The sequence below is a fragment of the Brassica napus genome, chromosome C3 (genome assembly GCF_020379485.1).
Source record: "Brassica napus cultivar Da-Ae chromosome C3, Da-Ae, whole genome shotgun sequence".
Lineage (NCBI taxonomy): Eukaryota > Viridiplantae > Streptophyta > Magnoliopsida > Brassicales > Brassicaceae > Brassica > Brassica napus.
The window spans coordinates 11,869,089-11,892,335 of record NC_063446.1 but is presented as its reverse complement, the minus strand read 5'-3'; the positions used below and the strand labels follow the sequence as shown (position 1 = coordinate 11,892,335).

Genomic DNA, 23,247 nt, shown 5'->3' with positions numbered 1-23,247 from the left:
TTAACATCATCGGAACTCAAAAGGAAATACAAAAGGCATCCGACTATCTCAAAGGAGAATTCGAGATGAAAGACCTAGGACAGACACGGTATTGTCTTGGCCTACAAATAGAACATTCACAAAATGGTATATTTGTGCATCAATCCACATACACTAAAAGAGTGTTGAAACGATTTAACATGGATAAATCAACTCCTCTTAGCACCCGATGGTCGTTAGGTCAATTAATATTGAAAGTGATATATTTTGACCACCTGAGGAGAAAGAAGAAATACTTGGTCCGGAAGTACCATATCTAAGTGCAATTGGAGCGCTGATGTACCTTGCAAATTGTACACGGCCTGATATATCATTTGCTGTGAATCTTTTGCAAGATTCAGCTCATCTCCAACTCGAAGACATTGGAATGAGATTAAACATGTTTTTCGTTACCTCCAAGGGACCATTGATTTAGGCTTGTTTTATCCTAAAAGTTCAAAAGGTTAAATGGTTGGTTTTGCAGATGCAGGATATCTTTCAGATCCACACAAAGCCCGATCGCAAACAGGATACGTTTTTACGATTGGAGGCACTGCTATATCTTGGCGTTCCCAGAAACAAACGCTCGTGGCTACTTCTTCAAATCATGCTGAGATCATTGCACTCCATGAAGCAAGTAGAGAATGTGTATGGCTGAGATCAATGAGCCGACACATCTGTTCAAGCAGCGGGATTGGTGAAAATACGGAGCCAACTATTCTATATGAAGATAATGCAGCATGTGTTGCTCAAACAAAGGACGGATATATTAAAAGCGATAGAACAAAGCATATTCATCCGAAGTTCTTCTCATACACTGAAGAGCTCGTAAAGAAGAAAGAGATTGAAGTAAGATATGTCCAATCATGCGACAATGCAGCTGACCTCTTCACAAAATCACTTCCGACTTCGGTATTCAGAAAACATGTTCGTAACATTGGAATGCGTCATCAGAAGGATCTATGATTGCTCATTCGAGGGGGAGCTTACGTAGTTGTACTCTTTTTACCTTACTATGGTTTTTCCTTTTGGGTTTTCCTAAAAAGGTTTTTAACGAGTCAACAAAGACGTTAAGCGAGAGTGGATAATGACACCGGTCCCCAAGGGGGAGTGTTATGGAAGCGTCGTATTGCAAACGGGGAAGCGCATAATTTGTTGACTTTAATATCATTATGGGTCCCGCTGTCACTATGCATGCACAATAACTTTACTTTTCATTTTTATATAAACGATCGTTTCATCGTTTGTAAGACACATCCATCATTCTCCTTCTAATAACACATCCTCTTTTCTTATCAGTGTTATCTTCTTCGTACGGGTATAAAATTTTGTTTTTATTTAAATTCCTGCGATATAATAAAATACCAGTTATTTTTATAAGAGTTTTCTTGTTTATTTTATTTTCTCTCTATTGCTACAAGAAGTGATCATCAGTTTGGCAACACGTACATGTACACATGCAATTATCTGCCTATAGAGGAGATTTCCACGCTACCCGCAACATATGTTCTTGTATTCTTTATGATTAAACATATATCACGGTCTTGAATGCGACCATAAAGTTTTCACGATATATATTAATGAATTTCTCGTCAAAATATTCGAATTACATCACTTCAAGCCTAGTCTTTTACGTACTCGCTATCTTCAAAATTTTAATGTAGAAAATAGATATCTTAGGAAAAGAGAACTTTGATGCCGTTATCGCATGATTTTATGTGGGTTAAGTTTACTCTCAATACCAATATAGTATATGAGGTGTCAAACCAACCAAAAAAAAAAATTCAAACACTAAAAATTTAATGTATTTTTAATAAGTGTTCTCAAAGAGTTTATAAATTACTCTAAATCAAACAGATGAATACGAAGACAAATAATCAAAAGCTTTTAGTTTCAAGAAAATAAAATAATCAAAAGCTTTTAATCAATGGTTTAAAAGAGGACCCATGGGTTTTTAAGCATTTGATCTCAGTTGAATAAGTTCGAATAGCATGATTAACGCTGAGATGAGTGTGCCGGTTTCATAGGTAAGTTTTTTTAATTTTTTTTGTCTGATTAAAAAAAAAATTAAAAAACGCACCAATCGCGGTCTATCACGTGTCAGTGGGACTTGCAAACAGTGCGAGAAAAGAAAAAAAAATCGGTCTTTATTTTATGGTTTCGGTGACCGATTTCTCTTATTTTGGTGGGACCCACCTAATATTTTATAATTTTTTTTTAAGGACCCTATTGCTTAGGAGCTCTTATAACGCTGTTCTAAGTTAAGATAGCAAGTGAGCAATCATCAAAAATCCTCAGTCTAGAACACGGAGATAGATCAATTCTTTTCTAGGACAAAAATATCTATGTAATCATGCATTAATCATTAAATTTCTTTGGTCTGATCACATTCAAACATATATTTGAAACAAGTCTAATAATTATTTAGTAATCTTAACATTAAATCCATTTTGTTAGTCAAGTTAGAGCATAACTAAGTTCATTCAACCATTTTAACAAACACTTTAAGTCATAAAACCATTTAAAATCTAGATTGAGAATGATCAAATCCAATCTAGCCATAAGAACACTTAGATAGCAAGGAAACATGTAATCTAACACTATACATTTTACCCTTTCACTCAATCAGCCTAAATCAGCATAGCCCATAGATTCAAGAGGATGTCACAAATCATCTTGGATACACTTTAAACTCATGATAAGTTGAAGCATAATCAAGCTTTAAAAGGAGATAATCACAAAGTAAACACAAGAGAGAAAGTGCTAATTGCATAAACTTCAAAGATCCAAAAGGTGATTAAGAATACGGCCAACTCTAGCGGAACCACTAGGTGATTTTTTTTTGGTCTTCTGGTCTTAACAAATACTTACTATTATATTCCTTTTCATCATTTTACAGTATTTTTTCTAGTTGCTGCAAAATTAAGTAAAGCATTAGTTTTTGTTTTTGAGAAACAAAGGCATTTAATTATTCAAATGAACGAACTAATAAAGGAACTTTAGGTTTATCAATTTCAAAAGTTTATCAAAAGTTGCCATTTTTTAATGTTCCAAGCTTTAGTTTTCGTATATACAATTCAAAGTCCATGTTTACATTTACATAATGGAGCAACCGTTAGGGTTCTCGTCGCTGAACATTCCAGGAGGCGCGTTCAAGTTAGGATGCGAGTATGGCACGTAACTCTCACTCATGTAATTGTATCCTGAACCTGAATAACTCTGATCTTCTAACGAATACGTCTGACTGTACACGTGTCCTTCTTGCCAATACATTGGAGCCGTCGGATACGAATATCCATAATAATCCATTTTATTCACCATCGCCACCGGTGTACCTCCTCCACCGCCACTTTCCTTCTTCTCAACGCCGTCTCCAGTCTCTTTCTTCTTCTCTCCGCCGTCTCCAATCTCTTTCTTCTTCTCTCCGGTGGCTTCAGCTTCTTTCTTATTCTCACCGGTGCTTTCAGCTCCTTTCTTGTTCTCTCCGGGTTCGTTTCCTTCCTTCTTTGCTTCACTAACTCCGGAGGCAGGACCTTCTTTGTTTCCTGCGGTAGGAGCAGCAGCTTCTGTCTTATTATTCTCGGCGGCTCCGTCGTCTATTGTGGCCGGAGAAGAGGTTCGACAGTTCTTTTGAGTTTCTTTGTGAGGAGAGGCACAAGTTCTTTAACATCCACAGTTTCAACCCCTGTTTCAAGTTAATAACATAAAGTATTTAGCATCAGTAAATTTAGTCTTAACTTGGAGGTAGGAAAAAAAAATCAACTTCGTATGTTTATTAATCTCCCTACCTTTGATTTTCAATATTATTTTATTGATTTTCTCAATACATCCCTCGCAATGTAGTCTGATCTTTAAAGCCACCAAGCTCTGAACAAAAACAATATAAAGCCAAATCAGTTATACATACTAGTTTCTTGTTCTACTTTTTATTAGTAGCTACTGTAAAATAATAATGATTAAATCCATACCTCTCTGGGAGCGGCCGGAGGAGGAGGAGGAGCCGCTGCCTTATCTACACCGTCGGATTTCTTCTCTCCAACGGCGGTGGCGGCAGCAGCAGATGCGTCTACTTTGAGCGGTAATGGTGGTGGTGGGTTGGTGAGTACCACCTTTCTCTTCATTTTTTCCTCCAACTTCCCCCGGAGTTTCACCGGATCGATCTTTCCAACCACTGTGCCACTCATATCCGCCGTCACATCTTTCACGCCGTCTAAGTGCTTCACCATTCACTTGATCTTCTTTGCGCAGCCTCCGCAGTGCATATCCACTTTGTAAACAAAGGCGGAGGCAACAGCCACGGCGGCTGGGGCTTCCGTAGAATCTCCTCCAGCGCTATTTGGCTTGTTGTCCGTCGTCTCAGTAGCGACTACGGTGGCTGTCTGCTTCTCTTGTTCAACTTTGGCACCTTCTTGTTTCTACACAAATAATTAAACACATGCATCAAGAATAGTTATGATAACAAAAATTTCAAAATCAAGCCAAAAGAATAATAGAAAGCCACTGACTTGACCTCTCCCATTCTTGGTTGGAGATAAGGATTTTTTTTTGAAAGAAAATATTGTAATTGAAGGATTATGAAATGTTTGAACGAGAGGGAGTGGAGGCAAATGTGTGTGTGTATTTATAGGGAAGAGGAGAGTTGGTTTGTGCGAGGGATTATTGTTATTATATTTGTTCCTGAATATTATTTTATGGTTTGATGTTACATGATAATATTCATCTTCATATAGTGTGATACTATACATGTGTGTATTTGTTAGGGGCTGAGGTCAGCGACAGTGTGCGTTTGACTCTCGTTTGACACAAGTGAATGAGTGATGGTAAGAGACACGAAGGCACCTAGCTCCTGAAAAATAATATATTAATCTTACGCTAGACTTTGATAGCGCGGATGTATTTTTAAAAATATGTTTATATTTGTTTTTCATGTCAATAATATAAGGGTTAGGCAAAATAGTCGAATCTGAAGAACCGAACCGATCTCGATCTGAAAAAGTAGTGCCAAACCTAAACCGAAATTGATTAAATATCCTAATTATTCAAAAGTTTAGTTTTTAGAGAACCGAAACCGAACCGAAGTATTCCGAGTACTCGAATGTATCCGAAATAGATTTATATACTTATATATATTAATTATTTTTAGATTTAATATATATATAACATCTAGAATATATATGATACTTTTAAGCTGGTTTAAATACTTGAAAAATATATACAAATAATCAATAGTAAATATATAAAATATTAAAAGTATTCTTAAAACAGCAAAATACTTAAAATAATTATTGATTCTCTATCCAAATATTTGAACTAAAATAGTTTATATGTTAAGTTTAGGTATTCTGACTTATGTTATTCAAATTTATATTTAATATATTATTTATTTATAGTTTTTGAGAAATTTAAAGTATATAAATATATAATGAATTTTAAATTTTTAAAAGTAATTTAAAAGGGTTATCCGAACTCGAACGGAACCCGCAAAAATCCGAAGCGAATCCGAACTCAAATTTAGAAATATTAGAATGATGCTGAAATCTTTGACCCCGGAAACCTGAAACCCAAACAGACCTGAACCGAACCCGATTAGGTACCAGATAGATAGTTTCTCATAATATAATGGACTTCCAAATTTTCTTAAAAATATAAGCCCATTACTTTTTTTTCTCTTAATATACTCCTATCTATGTTTCCAAACAAACCTATTTTTAAAAAAATTATAATCTATGTTTCTAAACAAACTTTTTTTAAATTGTTATCTATGTTTTCAAACAATTTTTTTTTTTAAAACTACAATTTATGTTTCCAAACAAATTTTTTAAAAAATTGCTATACATGTTTCTAAATAAACTTAATCTGTACATGAGTTTTAATAAGGCAGATGTGATGTATTGCTTTTGAAAACAAAAAGGGTGTCATTTCTCATCTTTGACCACTTGATGACTAGAGTCCAGACTAGCCGAATCTGAATCAATTTAAGGTAAAAATATAAATATACACTCAACTTATACATCCTGTAAGAAACCAACTTCAGTTACATATCACGGTCTTGAATGCGACCTAATCATAGAAGCAATGTAAATATGCCGGTTTTGGTAGTCTTATAAGGTTAAATGCATTTGGTTATTTTATTAATAGCTAGATCTATTCACTCATAAAAAAATGTTTACGAAAATAATGGACAAACTATAATCAGTGGATTCAGATAATAGTAAAATAATCTTGTATTGTAAATTCGTCCTATCTTTGTATTTAATTATTTATGCTACTTTGATTTCTAAGATAACTGTGATGCTTGAAATATATAAGTGGTATTTTAATTGGATACATAATAAGCTCATTTAACTCATAAAAGATCAGATCATATTTTAAAATACAAGAAGAAACAATCGCACATGGTTGTAATTTTTGAGTAGTTTGACCTATTTTTATAAGTGGTACTAAGTATCAAATTGGAAAAATAGACAAGAAGTGTCTAATATATAAATAGATGTCAAATTCTAATTAGTAACAAGGTTTTTTTGGAAAAGAACCCAAAAGTAAGTCCATGCGGGCCGGCCAATTATGTCCAAATTAAACAATATCATACTAGTTGAACAATATCATACTAATTGGATAATATAGAGTTGGACATGGACTCACATAATTCCAACAATTGGTATCAGAGCCATGTTGACGAGAAATCTGCAAGAAGACCAAAATACCCTTCGAATAGGAACTGGACCCATCGAGTTAAAATTTGGAGGTATGTGGCAGAGATCAAGTCAGAAGATCCTGAAAGTCAGTCGTGGGATACGAGATGAATATGGTCATTAATTTGAGAGGAAAAATGTGATATATCAAAACTAAGTCTCATATTGGAGAATTAGACAAAAAATGTCTAATATATAAAGAGATATCCAACTCTAATTAGTACGAGACCTTTTGGGAAATAGCCCAAAAGTAAATCCATGGAGCCAACTAATTAGGTCCAAAGTGAACAATATCGTACTAATCGGATAATATATAGTTGGACATGGGCTCACACAATTCTAACAATATGTGTGTGTAAGGTGCATATATCAACAAACTACCAAAAAGAATGTGCATGTATTAATATCTAACTATATGCACATTTCAAAGAAAAAGAAGCGAAGAAGTGTGATTTTATAAACAACTTTGATTGAGATTTCTTTATAGAGAAACTATTGATTTTGGTAGATTATGAAAAAGTCTGGTTATGAAAACCAGATTATGAAAAAGTCTGGTTATTGATTTCTTTTGATAGATTATGAAAAAGAAGGATACAAAATAAGTATGGTTCTTTACAGAGAAACTATTGATTTTATAAACAACTTTGATTGAGATTTCACATCCATGGAACGATGGAAGCAGCGAAGAAGTGTCTATCTAATAAGAACATGAGGAACTGTCTTGTTAACTATGTGAGTTCCGTGAGTGAAAAGTAAATTAATACTCTCTCATTTTTTTTTTATATTTGACGTTTTAGAGGAATTTTTTTTGTTCCAAATTATTTGACGTTTTCAAATTTCAATGTAAAATTTATTAATAGATGACCAATGTTATTATCGTTTATATTTTATTATTGGTTAAATTGTGGTTAGGTAAACAATTAATGATGTTTTTGTTTAAAAAATTAAATGTTTAATCTATATGCACAATCCTCACATATAAAAAAAACGGAGAGAGTATGTTTTTCAACTAAATTAACAGTATAAATATGTTTTCTTCAACAGAATCAACAGTAAAAAAATCTCTCAAAGAGTAGCGTAATTGTGTTCCATACCTCCTTTTACATTATGTCAAAATCATGTTTCTTTGCGTTTTGTTGAATTTGTTTCTTCTGATCCAATAAATGACATAATTATGAAATTACAGATATGAATTTGTAAGATTTGTCTTTATTTCATGTGTTTTTAGAGTCCAAAAATATATTTCTCTTCATATTTATTCCAAATTTTATCCAACCTATTAAACTTATAAAATGACTCATCCATCTATATTATTAAAAAAAAGTACCCATTTAAAAATGTTCTTACTTCATTAATTAAACTCTTTTTTTTTGCTTGTCTTTTTCAGTTGCATTTATTAAATATCCTAAAACGAATAAAACTGTCTAATTTATTACTTGTCTTTTCAGTTACATTAATGAAATATGCTTAAATGAATTTAAACTTCCTATTTTATTGTTTGTCTTTTTCAGTTACCTTAATGAAATATCCTTAAATAAATTTGGACATAATGTCATTTAATCAACCAAAAAAACTCATGAGTTATCCCTACGTGCATAGTTTTAATAATGGAGATTTTTAAAAACGTGCATCATTAAAATGTTACCTAAAACATGCAGCACTAATATATAACATGCATCAATAAAACTAGAATTTGACTCACACAATTCTACGGATATTATTTTAAGTTGATTAAATTTAAAAATAATTATTTATTCAAAAAATATTTAAGAATGTCTATGTTTTTAAAAATTATATGGTATTATTTGCTCATAACTCATTTGTCATTTGATAAATTGTTAGAAAGAAAATTTTAGCATAATATAACTCAGTTGTGAGTTGCTAAATTTATGGTTTTTATTTATATTTTTTATTATTTAATTATAATATTTTCATTTTATATTTGAAAGATAAATGAATTTTATTTCAAACAATATTTTTGTAAATGTATTTTTTAAAAAATAATCAATTAAAATTGTTATTATCATTGAATATCATTATTTTTGACATAATTTGAGTTTTTGTTTACATCAAAACTTATCATATTTTAGGATAATTTTAATTTAAAATGTAATTTTCATATTTTTCAAATAAATTCTAAAAATATTTTTTAAATATTTTGTTATAATTGTTAAAAAAATATTGAGTTGCATTTCAAATAAAAAGGTAAAGATATTAAAAATATTCTAATTAAAATATGTAAAATTTAATATAGTTTTAAGGAAATGGTCAAAATAAAAAAAATTACACATAAAATAATCATGATTTTTGTTAACTGGGCGGATCATTATTTATATGATATCGCACACGAAAGAAAAATTTATGTTTTTAAAATTATCTAATTAACTCTATACTCATTTTTTAATATTTTTTATATGATATCACATATTCGTAAAAAAATAGATAATTTAAGATGTAAAAAAAATATTTACTTAATGAATATAATATGAACGAATATTACAAATACATCATTTAATAAAATAAATAATTAAAAACTGAAAATTCATATCCAGGCGCGCGGATCAGGGTCTAGTAATAATCTTATAGTGTAAATCAGATTTTAAATTTAAATGACTCGTGTTGTCAAAAAAAAAAAAAAAAAAAAAAGAAAGGATTTAAAATTTGAAACGACTCATCAAACAAATCCTTTCGTGCTGTCAAAAATGTAAACGAGGCCGAGTTAATAATCCATGGGCCTTTGTAAAACCTTTCATTAAGATGGGCCTCATGTCAGCCACATTGGGTTACACTAAAACCGCCAAAATTAGGTTAATTTATACCCAAAGCAAGACTCTTCTAGGGTTTCTCTTCCGCATCGTCGCCTCCATCTCCTCCTAACCGTAAGTTTTCTTTTCTTGATATACGAAACTGACAATTCGCACACTGACGATTCCGATTTCACCAACACTTAGGAATATAAAATGGGTAGATGTCCGACGAGGAAGGTGAAGAAGAGGCGTTTGTCTCACAAAACAGCTCGCCGTGACAAATTCGAAGTCAAAGGCGACGATTTAGTGTACACTGAGCTGCGTAAACCAGAGACGGAGACAAAGCCTTTGGAGCTGAACGAGGATTTGCCTGGGATGGGTCAATTCTACTGCTTGCATTGCGAGTAAGATGTTTTATTAATTCTAGTTTTTTTTTTTTTTTCTGATGATATGTTATGTTTGAATCAGACGTCTGTGTTTCTCTGATTCAGTTGTGTTTTTGTCATAAATTGATATGTTTCTCTAATCTTTGTTTGGTTCTTTGACATTTATGTTTCCGGTTCTGTTCCAGATTGATTCATTTGTTTTGTTTGAATAAGCCATATGTGTGTTTTGTCTGATGCAGTTGTGTTTTTTTTTTGTCGTGACTTGATATGTTTCAGTCGGTACTTCTCCAAGGCGTCTGTGCGAGATGATCATTTCAAGACGAAGAAACATAAGAAGCGGTAAGTAGGATCCTTCCTCGTCTTGTTTTTTGGTTCTCCTTTTTGTTCTTGTGGAAGTTTGTTTTTGTAGTAATAGTAATATCGAAAACGGTCATTAGACTTAAACGACTTTATATCTCTCCTGCTCGTCTGATGTTCAAGCTGTGAAAAAGTCTGAGCAATTGCTATTTTTATTACTTAAATATGTGCTGCTTGTGATGTTAATCAAGCTCTGAAAAATTATGAGCAATTGTTATTTTCTTATACCTTTCTTTGATTGTATTCTTGATCTACGCATGTCCCCCTGGATTAGAAGTTTAACTGAGCCTAATAATTAGTAATGTGGTTTTGAATAACTTGTGCGTGTGTGTGTGCATGAACTGATTTGACTTTGTTTTCTCCATTTGGATTGTTTGTGATTGTTGCAGTATGAAGATAATGAATGGACCAGCGCCACACTCGCAACTCGATGCAGATTTAGCCGCTGGAATGGGAATGCCGGACAATGGTCCAAAGCTCATGGCTGCTTGAGTTTACTTCAGTTTTGTTTTGTTTCTCATTAGTCTACAGTTTATGGAAACCTAATTGTTGTTGGTAGATGGTCCTCAGTAGTTAAACCATATAATTCCTAAATTAATTATATGTTTTTTTTGCTTTTGTTCTGATTACCCGTTTATCAAAAATGTCACTGAAACATTCTACTTGTGAATGGTGCCGAATAAGCTTGCTAACGAAAAACAAAACTTGCTAATGAGCTTGCTCTCACTTCTCTAACGCTTCTTGCTAAAATGGACCTAGACATGCGATATTTCTATTCAAGTCGTTAACCTTATAAATGCGACGATCTATATACAAAACTGGTAAGTCGTTGTTAACCTCAAAATAGCAGTAGATATTGTTCCCGCAACATCACATGTTCATGCATAAGCATAGGAATGCAATGAATCTCATACTGATAATTAATTAATTGTATGAATCAATCCAGACAGTTGATCAAATATGGATCTTTTTTTTTCTATCTGGATGACTAAAATATTGAAAACTAGTTAGATATATTAAAAAATATGAAACTACTAGATATCTCCAAACCAAAACATGACATTTTTCAATTTAATGACAGTTTAAATAGTGATTTTAGTTATATACATTATGGGAAAATCACATTTTAAAATGTTATTTTCTGAACCTAAAGACTTAAAGTATTGACCTTTTCCATTTTGGTGGTCAAAAATGATTTTTTTTAAATACATTTTTCATTCTTTACACCTTATTATTTTTGTGTATATCGTAGATGTAAATTTAAATTAAACTAATTTGATTATTCGTTAACCCGCAGCGGTAGTCCAGCGGCGTTTGAGGAAAAATAAATCTAATACGGCGAAATCCTGGTTTAATCTCTGCTGGCCATTCGAGCTGCTTTAAACGGCGAGAATACGTGGAATGCCATTAGACTCGCGGAATTAGTTGGTTGATCCCAATCGCCGGATCCCACGGTTGTTCAAATTTTTTTTTTTGATTACTCGTTCCTATATCCAAAAGTTTTGTTGAACAAGATTGTGGATAAACCTACACATGTGCCGAATGAAGCATGCTTCTTAATTCTTATCCTCCACTATAACTTCCCTTATGAAATGCATTACAACTAAAACAAACTAGTCGCCATCATCATCATTTAAATGCATACATGTATTTATGGTCGCACGCGTGTATTACACAAAGAAACGAAATCAAGAATTTCTCATAGAAAGTCATATAAACACAAAAGAAAATGTTGTCTTTTCATTTCTTTTTGTTCTTTTGCTTTGTGTTTTCTCATCATCATCATCATCTCGTCTAATGTCCTTTTTGGACCCATCTTCTTTTCCTCATTTTTTGTTTTCTCATCTTCATCATTTTGTTCCCCACGTATGTTCGTGTGTCTATACATCAAAGCATCCCTTTTCGACAATATTGTCAAAAAAATCTATCAGCTTTTGTATATATTTACTTTACTAATATTAATCATGATCTACTTAAAAAAAGCCATGATTTCTCCACAAGAAGATTTTAAAATTAAGTTGTAGACCCAAAACATTCAAAAACTCATCAAACCTATACGATTATATAACTTAAAAGATCACATTTCGTCACTTCTTTTGTCTAGAACGGATCTCATGATTCTAAAGTTAGGCTTATCCTGAAATCTAGAACAAACCAAATGAATATGTATACTGTGTAATATCGTGTGCACTCAATGACTATACGGGTTCTTAAAACTGATTTAGTATTCTATTACAATTATGAAAATTATAATATGATGACTGAAAATTCTACATTCTTTTTCACGAGGACCTATGTTAAGCGGTTTTATTTACATTTAACACCACACTTGAAAAATTATATCTGACGATTCTATTTGCACATCATAATCAAAAGATTTTTTTAGAAACATTTTTCCCATTAATTTGTATATGCTAAATGTTTGCATCCAAATTTTGCAATGTATAATTATTAATAAACATTTAATTAAACCATTCACTGACAATATAATTTTATGATCAAGACTAAGCTGATCTCAAATTTTTATCTTTCGTTAGAGTTATGCATCGGCCACTGTTTTCATCTTCACTTCACTAGGAAGGCTCGTAGATTGCTTAGGGATAAATTGATATTACACAGATGAACAATAATTAGATTAATCATAATAATACACAATAATAATAACACTATATCAATTCTGAAACGTAGTTCCAAAAATAAAGTAACCTCAAAATTACAACATAAAAAGAAGAAAAATGAGCTCGCAGAGTTTATACAGAACATGTTCTAGTGCGTGTTGTTTCTTTTGACTCTGTTCTCTCTTTCGACCAAAGTAGCAAGTACTAAGCATCATCTTCCTTATTAACCCTAGAACTCGACCCTGACGTCATACCAATCACCTGAGTATGCGTAAACCTCTGCAACTGTATCATCCTCGCGTAGATTCCATCAGGATAGTTCTTGAGAAGATGAGAATGCGAACCTTGTTCCGCAACTTTACCATCATCAATCACCGCGATAACATGTGCGTTCCTGATTGTAGACAACCTATGAGCCACGACAATGGACGTTCTACCACAACAAGCCTGGTCCAATGCTTCTTGCACCGACCTCTCTGACTCAGCATCAAGAGCACTTGTGGCCTCATCAAGCAGCATGATCTCTGCCTTCCTCACCAAGGCACGAGCTATCGCTATCCTCTGTTTCTGTCCTCCCGACAGCTGAACGCCTCTCTCTCCGACATAAGTCTTGTAGCCATCAGGCAACGCGGATATGAACTTGTGCGCGCTGGCTAGCGTCGCGGCTTGGATGATCTCTGCTTCTGTCGCGCATTCGTGTCCGTATGCGATGTTTTCGTATATTGTCGTGCCGAACAAGCAAGGCTCTTGAGGGACTATGGCTATGTGTTTCCTTATGGCCTTCAAGTTGTACTTCCTTATGTCTTTCCCGTCTATCAGGACACGGCCTGAGGACGGTTCGTAGAATCTCTGGATGAGGGAGATGACCGAACTTTTACCGCACCCACTCGGACCGACAAGGGCCAGAGTCTTGCCAGCTCTAGCACGAAGGCTAAGATCACGGAAAACTTGTATGTCTGGTCTCGACGGGTAAGAGAAATCAATGTGTTTCAGCTCGACTTCGCCGCGTAACCGGTCTGGAACCGGCGTGGTATCGAGATCATCCGGCTCAATCTCGGTTTTTCGATCAAGAAGTTCGAAAACAGACCTCATTGCCTGACCGCCTTTGATGAAATCAGGAGCTAGTGTGAGCGTCTCTGCTGCACCGTTAGCTGAGACCATCAGAACCATGAAGACTCTTATGGTTTTGGAGAAGTCGGAGATGCCGTGTTTCACAAGCCACGACGCGTACCATAGCCCTAGAGCGTAAGATGCGTAGAGACAGAACTGAGCTACACCGTAGCCACTTCCAGCGATCTGTCCTTTCCAGAAGCAGCGTTTCAGTGGTGGTTCGAGGTTTGCAGTGTAGAGACGAACAATCTTTGCCTCTGAGTTGAAAGCTGCTACTGTTCTGACATTAGCTATGGCTTCACCAGCCAGCTGTGTTCCCTTGGCATGCGCTGCTTCAAGGTCTCCAGAGAATCCAGTCATGAACATTTTCTGATGAAAAAGACAAAACAAATGAAGAACAAATGTTTTTAAAACCGAACCAGTCCGATGAACCAATCATAAAGTCGGATTGGGTCTTCAATTTATTGAAAGGGATAAAAAACTATCAAATTATCAAAAATCCATAAAAGGATGAACAAAAAATTTAGTTAATATTTCTAATGTTTTATATGTTCTTATTCTAATATGTATCATATTTACTATAATTATTTTAGGTCTATATATTAAAAATTAATATGTATATATAATTTAAGTTTCGATTTGTGACCCAAATAATTATCCGGTTAACCTTCGGTTTAAGAAACATGGGCAAGAAGACAAACCTGTAAGACAGTTGCAGCAACAACAACAGGGAAAACTGCGACCAAGACAAGTGCAAGTCTCCATTGCAGAACAAACCCAGCAGTGCAAGCAACAAGCATCAACGCTGTGTTCTGCACAATGACAGAGATCCTATCTCCAATAGCTGACCTCACGTTATTAGCATCAAGAGCCAACCTCGCCGAGATTCTCGCGCTCTCATTCTCCTCTTGATCAAACCAAGCCATCTCGTTCTTGAGCACAGCGGTAAGCATCTTCTCACGGACCCTCTTGGTGAGATTCTCCCCCACAATGTCCCAGAAAGAATGCTGGAGCGTGTTGAAGATGAGTGCCGCAGAAGAGAGACCGATCAAGAGGTAACAGTACTTGTCAATCTGCTTGATCATGTAGTTGTGGTCCGGGTTGTAGTAGATGCTTAGGACCGCGCTGAGGACGTATGCAAAGAAGGCGCTGAGCGAGCCGCAGATGACAGAGCCTACAGAACCGACGAGAGCGTATTTCCACTCCGGAGAGTTCATTTTCGCTAGCCGCCAGAAGGAGTTGGCTTGGTCCTTGAAGGGTAGCTTATCGTGTCGGTAGTTCGGGTAGGAAGAAGCTTCGACGGAGAGGCTGAAGTCAGTAGTTGAGAAGTCGGAGAGTCTCCGCGAATACGGTGACCTTCCATAAGAAGAGTTCCGAGCTATTATCGGCGAGCTAACCGAGTTTCTAGCACTAGACGGTCTGCAACAACAAAGTATAATAACATTAAAGCATATCACCCAAACAAAAGCAAAATGAATCGGAACATACCTAGCACTACTCTTTCTTGCGTTGTTCATGGCGGTTTCATGAGCTGCCTCTTGCATTTTAATAAGCTTGGAGTAGATACCATTCTCTCCCTTGGCGAAAAGCTCGTCGTGTGTTCCAATCTCAGAGACGCTTCCTTGCTGAAGCACAGCTACAAGGTCAGCTTTGCGGATGGTGGAGAGGCGGTGAGCGATGATGAGTGTTGTCCTTCCGATCATGAACCGATCCAAAGCTTCTTGCACTAGCTTCTCTGATTCAGAATCCAAAGCGCTTGTGGCCTCGTCTAGTAAAAGTATCGCCGGGTTCTTTAACATGGCTCTTGCTATCGCTATTCTTTGCTTCTGTCCACCTGAAAGTTGCAGTCCTCTCTCCCCAACCTGAACGTTATGTTAACATTACCAAATGCGTATGAATAAAATCAACTGTAACAGTGGTTGATGGTCTTCAAGTTAAAGAATAATAATGAAACATATAAAAGTGTCTACTACATCAACACACATGACTGAAATTACTTGTCACATGCGTTGTTGACCAAACCCATGTGGCTCTGTTATAAATGCTTTTTCATGACCACTCTTTTGACTTTCGAAAATACATTAAACTAATGAAAAATTTAAAGAACACAGATTCTAAAACCATTTATGAACCATGTGACCCAGACCTGTGTGTCGAAGCCATCAGGTAGTTTGATGATGAAGGAATGAGCATTTGCGACTCGAGCTGCCTCTTCTACCTCGACTTGATCTGCGTCGGGACGTCCTAAGAGTATGTTCTCTTTGATGGAAGTGGCGAACAAGGCTGGTTCTTGGCTCACAAGACCGATCTGTTGCCTTAACCATTTAAGTTTAAGTGTCTTCAGGTGGTGCCCGTCTAGTAAAACTTGTCCTGAAGAGATCAAAACGTGTTAAAACGAACAATGCTCGAGCAGAAGTAACAGAACATTTTGGAGATTTAGTTTAACCTGAGGTCGGGTCGTAAAACCTCTCGATAAGCGAAACGACAGTGCTTTTGCCCGAACCACTGCTCCCAACCAAAGCTATAGTCTTCCCGGCGGGTACAGAGAGTGTGAACTCGTTAAGGATCTTAACATCTGGTCTTGAAGGGTACGAAAAGTCAACGTTTTTAAGCTCGACAAGACCCGTGACAGACTCTAGCTCCACGCCGGACACGCTGTTACGCTCTATCGTGGGCTTGTGATCAATGATTCTAAAGATCTTTGCAGCAGCAACCTTTGCTTTCGCAAACGCAGCCATGCTCGGTACTGATTGTCCCAACCCCCTTTAAAACAAGAATCAAGAACTCTATAAAATAAAATAAAACGATCTTTTTAATCAAACGATGAACAAAACAGAGAGAAGAGTGCTTACAAGCCACCGATCATGACGGCGAACATGGTGGCGATGGCGAGACCACCGTTGGTCAAATGGTGACGGACGAGATAGCCACCGTACCAGAGCAAGAGAGCGTAGCAACAGAAGACGACGAAGTAAGTCGCGCCAAGTCCCATTCCTTTAGCGAAACCTGTTTTGTAACCGAGTTTCTGAGCTGTCTTCAAAGCTGATGAGTAAGCTTGAGAGGCTCTTGATTCTCCGACAAAAGCCATTACTACCCTGATCTGCACCACTGTCTGCTCAGAACAAAACCAAACAAAACAAAACCCAGGTGTAAAGACATGATTTTGATCACTGGATCAAGAAAAAAAAAAGAGAAACTTTTTTTTTTGTTCTTGGGATCTGTGCACTCTACCTGTTCGACGATATTACCAGCTTGAGAAAGAGACTCTTGACTCTTGTTAGAGAGCTTAGAGAGAGTTGTGGTGTGGATTCCTCCGATCACAGCTATCAACGGAACCACCGCGATAGTCACCAACGCTAGTTGCCACACCGCCGTGAAACCCACGATGAATCCGGACACAAAAGTAGCCATGTAGTGGATGAAATTACCCAACTAAGATTCAAGATTCAGATCAGATGAGGAAGAAGAACAGAGGAAAAAAAAGATAAAAAGATTTTAGCTTACTTTCTCGCTGATGGCGTCTTGAACCATAACAGCGTCGGTGTTAATGGCGGAGACAACATCTGAAGTTCGAACCTCTGTGTCGAAGAACTGAATGTCTTGGTTTAAAGCAGCTTCTAAGTACTTTATCCTCATCTTCGTTGTTTGTCTCTCTCCAGTCCACATCCAACACGAAATCTCTGCAAACACAACGAGTTTTTTTTTTTTAATCGAATCTTGCTCACGGATCAAGAAACATAAAAGTTTTTAATTTCTCTTTCACCTGCCCAGGAGGAAGCCCAGATTGCAGCACCAACGACAAGAAAGTAAAGCGCATACTGTAATAAGAAAGTTATTAGATTAGTGTTGTAAATGATTTGAGACAAAAACAGAGAGATTTAAAGTTTGTTGTACCTTGAGAACTTCTTGCATCATCTTGTCGACGTTATTAGCGTTAGAACCAAAGGAGTTAACGAGATCGGCGAAGAATCTGAGGAACAGAGGCAAAGAGCAGCCATGGACGAAAGCACCAACAGAGCCAATTGTCATCAGTACATAATCTAACCCATCTGCGAATCTGAAGAGCTCTTTGAACGCAACTCCACGAATCTCTGCTTTTTTAGGCTCCTCCGCTGTTGCCGGAGGAGGAGGAGGAGGAGTACCACCGCCGTTTTCCATCTCCGGCGGATGTTCTTGGAGCTCTGTTTCTGGGTTTCTTGAGTTTTTGTTACTATTTGAGGAAGGTTCAGGGAGAAGCTCAAGTCCTTGCATTTCGGACCAACGCCATTGTTCTAATGACTTTATTTCTTCTTCTATCTGAACAGATTCTTGGGACATTTTGTGTATATGTTTTGCTACTTTGCTTTATAGAGAGCCTCAAAAACCACAACAGCTCTCAGAAAAAGAAAAAAGAAATATTCTTTTTAAATTTTTTCTTATAAATATATATAAAATTTAAATTAAATTAAGACACCGTAGCTTCTTCTTCACAACACTTATTTTTATAATCCCATCTTCGTTTTCCTCCGCTCTATATGCTTTCTCCCACACTAATCCCACTTCCGTTTTTGTTATTTAATTAATTCTCTATTTATTAACCTTTTTAACGGTTTGATATTTTTTTTATATAGTACTATCCTATTGGTCAGTCAATTTGTGTATTTATGCTCTTCTCACAGATTTTTACCATCTGGTTAGTCACTCAATTTGTGTATTTATTTTTGACCAATTTTGTAAAGAAAATATATAGATTGCCAAAAATTGAGTTTTCGTGCAGTGGTTTTCACTTTTTTCAGCCCACGCTTGATGTTTTTGATTTCCTTTTCCACATTTGTTTCCATGTTCTTGGATCTGTTTGCTTAGTGGGTCTTTTTTATTTTGCTGCAAAAAGAAAGTTTAGCAAATTATTTATTTTGTTATTTCGGTTTCTTAATACGTAGAAAACATAGAAAGCGACTGATGATGGAAGAGATAGAGAGAGAGAATGAGATTGATGGAATCCGACATAGAACACTGTTCTGTAATGGAGATAAGTTTTTGACTCACTACAGTTCTGCTCTTTTGTATATAAAATTGTCACTGTAAAAAGGGAATTTTTACTTATTTTCTGTATAATTAATTTCTTAACATCAGATTCAGAAAAAGAAGAAAACATTCACTTCTTTTCTTATTGACCAACTATGGTAGGTACAATTATTATCAATTATGTTTGTTGTTAGATCTTGAAAATGCGGGCAGTAGTAGTCATAATCTGCATCACCAACTAAAGAAAACTTACAATGAAAACCATTTGCTTCATAAATTGCCTGTAGAATTTTGTTCTATTATTATATAAAAAAACTTTTGGGATCAATTTTGCATGATTGGAGAGATTCCACTTGGAGTTTCATCTATCAGATGTGGACGAACATATCTGCAAAGTTATTGATGGATGGTTCTATGAACCACAGCTCGAATGCAACTCCCCTTAAAATTAAACTTTCATGGTGTAAATGTTTTTGCAGTGAGAAATGCTGCAAAGCATAAGATTAAACCATCAACGATAATGTTAAAGGTAGAATAATGAATTATATACGATATATACGATGTCTTTGACTCTTTTCTCAATAAAATAAAAATATTCTTTATTTCAAACCGATCATGTCTTTGGGATTATAAAATTATAAGCAAGTTTTGGTGGTTGAGTTTTGTTGGACATTGCATTATGATAATACTCTTTTGTTTGGTTTTCAGGATATCACATATCAAGGAGTTTAGGAGTAAAAAGTTGGTAGTGTGTAAGAAAAATATTTATGTTCAACCGGGGTTTCTAGCTCTGGTGGTAAAGGGCTCACAGTTGTGAGTACCGCCACCTGGTTTCGATTCCCGGCCACTGCGAAATTTAACATTCGGACCGCAGCGACACAGATTAGTTCTTTGGGCCTGAAAATTCTTTGGGGAAACTGTGTATAATTCAAAAAAAATATATATATTTATTTATGTTCACACATTCTCCATTTTCCTTGTCTTCTTTCCCTTAATTACGGCCTTTTCTTTTTTAATTATTTATAATTGTTAGTTAAATACAATAATTAGCATTAACCAAATTAGAAGATAATGGGGTTCACATTAGCAGACACCTGGTATTCAAAAACGAATCTAACCGGTTTAGTTTAATCTATATGGAGAAACGAAAGTCATGAATGATAGTGAATTGTTTTTGTGATTATTTAATGGAAAGAAATAGGAAAAATCAGAGTCAGAGTAAGACACTGTGGTACGGAAGATAAATAATGAAAGCCATATTTTATGGGAAAGAAGTTCAGCTGCTTTAATCACGCCTCTAGAGATCCTAATTTAAATTGTCTCCCCATTTTCTTAAGTTTTATTTTTCTTCAAGCATTTAAACTACACGTAGGTATTGTGACATAGTGTAAAATGTTCTTCCCTAGAAAATCCGAGATTAACAGTTTTGACTGTCATCATCAATTAATTAAGTAATAACAGAGGACAGAGTATATCTGATTGATTAGAACAGCTAACAATGTGACATCATATTATAATTAGTGGCATATAGTATGCAAAACTCATATAGATCATACGGTATGTAAAGTAAAACTGATAACCGTTTCAATTTTACTACTCGAGTGGAGCTCCTCTCGTTATTTTCATGACCTCTTCGAATTGGACCGTATGTCGCTTCTGTGCCTCATTTGTTCAAGGCAAACTAGGAGATTCTCCTTGAGTTGATAGCAATGGAATTTCAATTCTGCTGAGGAGGCAGCCTATCGGCCCACTCTTTTTGTACTGATTCGGTGGACTCTAGTCGGTGTTAACTCTGATCCCCACCTTGTGTTTACGATATGACATCGCTTGTTGGATGGGGTTTATTGCAGATCTTTTCTATTTTAGGATACAAAGTCTTCACAAATTTTTTGTGTTTCATTTGCTTCTAAATGAAAAAATACGGCGTAGGAGTGGTGATGTTGCCCCTTTCTCTTCACCGGCTGAGGGGATAAGCGCAGTTTGAGTTAGTTAAGCGCTTTTAAGTTCTCATAGTTTTTCTGTTTCGTCTTTGTGCCAGACCTTTTGTTCGGATCGTTGTTCCAACTCAGAACAAATAACAGTTTTTGAGCGGGCCTTCTCGGTAATTCAGATGAATGGTATATGTTTCGAGCAGTGAGAGGAAATCATTTCTTGTTTGCTTTGCTTTTTTAGTGCTTGTGACTTTTGGTTTCTCTTAGTGATGATTTTGGCTCGATCTCTCACGCAAATCTTATAAGCTTGTATCCGTACTTCTAGTCTTGTTTGCTACCGAACGGAACGGCTAGAGTGCCGATTACCTTTATTTCCGTATTTTTAATTTTTATGCCGTTAGATCAAATACAAAGGTTTATATTTTGTTATAAGCATTTTGTCACCTCATCCTCATTTCGGTTATTGATATTTATATTCTTAGCAAAAAAAAAAGTCATAATCGAAAAAGAAAATAACTCTTGTCATGGTTTCTTACCGAATCGAGTAAACATGGTGACCTTCTTCAAAGTTAGTTTCTTGTATATATTTTTGCTCATTTTTATAGTTTGTAAATAACTATTTTTGGGTTTTTTTTCAAAAAAAAAAAAATAACTATTTTTGGTGATCGCACGAGTTAGACAATTACATGGTAAAAGGTTTGTTCCTTTTTTTGAACTCTATCTAATTATCATTTGCACCACTACAAAAAATATACATCAAGTATATTTTACTTAATTCAAAAATTAAAACCCATGAAAGTATTTTTCCAATAAGAGCACCATTAACCAGAGTTCTTAAGAGGGTTTTTAAAAATAATGAAGCATTTAATTAAATCAAAACTAAAGAAAATTGCAGTTATCGATCCTTAATATAGGATTTCTGTGACCGATTACAAAGGGGGTTTCTAAGCCACGTGTCAGCAAACTAAATAATGAGGCATTTTTTTCTCTCTCTCCTCTTCTCTTTCGTGCCTCGTCTTCTCCGTCTCCTCCTGTGTTCTCCGCGGGACGACGATGGCTTTTCGTTCTCTCCTTCACACCTACAAGGTTCAAACGAAAGCTAAAACCCCATCTCACTTCGTTAAGCCTCCTCTCTACTCGATAAATCTATCTCTGTCTCCTTCTCCGTGGATCTCTCATTCGATCGGATGATCTCTCTCCTCTGTTGAGTTTCAGAACTTCTCTGTGGAGATCGATGGCCACATCCACTCGAAAGTGAGTTTGATTGTATTTTTGAATTGGTTGCAGCTTGATTTAATAATGGTGTTCTTTCTTGCAGTAAACCACATGTAAATGTGGGAACAATTGGGCATGTAGAACATGGGAAGACTACTTTAACTGCTGCAATCACAAAGGTGATTCTTTTTTTTTTACATTGATGAGAGTTTTTTAATTAGGAGAACCTCTTTTGTTTTTTTTTTAAGTTGAGATATGGATTTTACTTATTGTTTAGGTTCTTGCTGAAGAGGGAAAAGCTAAAGCTATTGCCTTTGATGAAATTGATAAAGCTCTCCAAGCCAATGTTTTTGCTCTAGTCTGATTCGGATGGTCAATCTATGTTAAGATTTGATCTCGGCATGATCTTAATCGCAACCGATGAGTTCTCAGCGGGAAATAAACTTGGACAAGGTGGATTTGGATCTGTCTACAAGGTATGAACTTTTCATTGTAAAATATGTTTTCAAAACATCTATATTTTTCGATGATGTCATACCGGTTTCAGGGGATTTTACCGAGCGGACAAGAGATAGCGGTAAAGAGATTAGCTGGAGGGTCAGGACAAGGAGACTTAGAGTTCAAGAATGAGGTTTTACTCTTAACGAGACTCCAACATAGGAATCTGGTTTAGCTTCTTGGCTTCTGTAATGAAGGAGATGGAGAGATTCTTGTTTAAGAGCATGTCCCTAATTCAAGTCTTGATCACTTTATATTCGGTAAGCCTTGGCACGACCAATTGTAATGTATTTTTATTATAAGACTTTTATCAGACTAGGGAAAAATAAATCCTTTTTTTTTCTTTGTGAATCTGTAGATGAACACAAACGTTGGCTACTTACTTGGGGCGTGAGGTGTATAATCATAGAAGGAGTTGCAAGAGGGCTTCTTTATCTCCATGAAGATTCTCTTCTGGATCAAAGCTTGGAGAGTTTAAGACACTTGCAAAGCTTGCTTTATCTGACTCTGTTACTACAACATCAAGGGCCTCAAACCTGAATCCATCTGGTATTTCTCAGAACAAAAACTTAATAAAAAATGTGGCCAAATGAAAATTTTCTGCATTAGAAATTGCTATCATTTGTCGATACATAATATAAAAAAAAAGAAAAGTTTTTATGTAAGGGGAC

At 35.5% G+C, this 23,247-nt stretch overlaps 2 protein-coding genes, 1 long non-coding RNA gene and 1 pseudogene across 5 annotated transcripts; 2 read left to right on the top strand and 2 right to left on the bottom strand.

Annotated features, from left to right (window-relative positions):
• Nucleotides 1–3,007: 3,007 nt before the first annotated feature.
• Nucleotides 3,008–4,639, bottom strand: LOC106419972 (annotated as a pseudogene).
• A 4,853-nt stretch (nt 4,640–9,492) lies between these two features.
• Nucleotides 9,493–10,864, top strand: LOC106392574 (zinc finger protein 593 homolog). Of its 2 annotated transcripts, XM_013833384.3 has the most exons (4): nt 9,493–9,589; nt 9,662–9,861; nt 10,120–10,182; nt 10,590–10,864. In XM_013833384.3, the coding sequence occupies exons 2-4, from the start codon at nt 9,671–9,673 to the stop codon at nt 10,690–10,692; spliced, it is 357 nt and encodes a 118-aa protein (XP_013688838.1). In that variant the 5' UTR covers nt 9,493–9,589; nt 9,662–9,670; the 3' UTR covers nt 10,693–10,864. The 2 variants fall into 2 exon arrangements, with proteins under 2 accessions (XP_013688838.1, XP_013688841.1); XM_013833387.3 differs by lacking the exon at nt 9,493–9,589 and having other exon boundaries at nt 9,598–9,861.
• Nucleotides 10,865–12,811: 1,947 nt separating this feature from the next.
• LOC106392565 (ABC transporter B family member 1) lies at nt 12,812–18,297 on the bottom strand. The gene is made up of 10 exons (XM_013833375.3): nt 17,823–18,297; nt 17,692–17,746; nt 17,433–17,608; nt 17,160–17,360; nt 16,781–17,040; nt 16,375–16,691; nt 16,075–16,298; nt 15,417–15,790; nt 14,630–15,347; nt 12,812–14,297 (listed from the first exon to the last, which is right to left on the bottom strand). The coding sequence occupies exons 1-10, from the start codon at nt 18,243–18,245 to the stop codon at nt 13,023–13,025; spliced, it is 4,023 nt and encodes a 1,340-aa protein (XP_013688829.2). The 5' UTR covers nt 18,246–18,297; the 3' UTR covers nt 12,812–13,022.
• Nucleotides 18,298–20,581: 2,284 nt separating this feature from the next.
• Nucleotides 20,582–22,878, top strand: LOC106419962. 2 transcript variants are annotated; one of them, XR_001283902.3, is made up of 4 exons: nt 20,582–22,117; nt 22,182–22,257; nt 22,356–22,554; nt 22,626–22,878. It is a non-coding gene; the product is annotated as an uncharacterized LOC106419962 (long non-coding RNA). The 2 variants fall into 2 exon arrangements; XR_007321253.1 differs by having other exon boundaries at nt 22,356–22,878.
• The last annotated feature ends 369 nt before the right edge of the window (nt 22,879–23,247 follow it).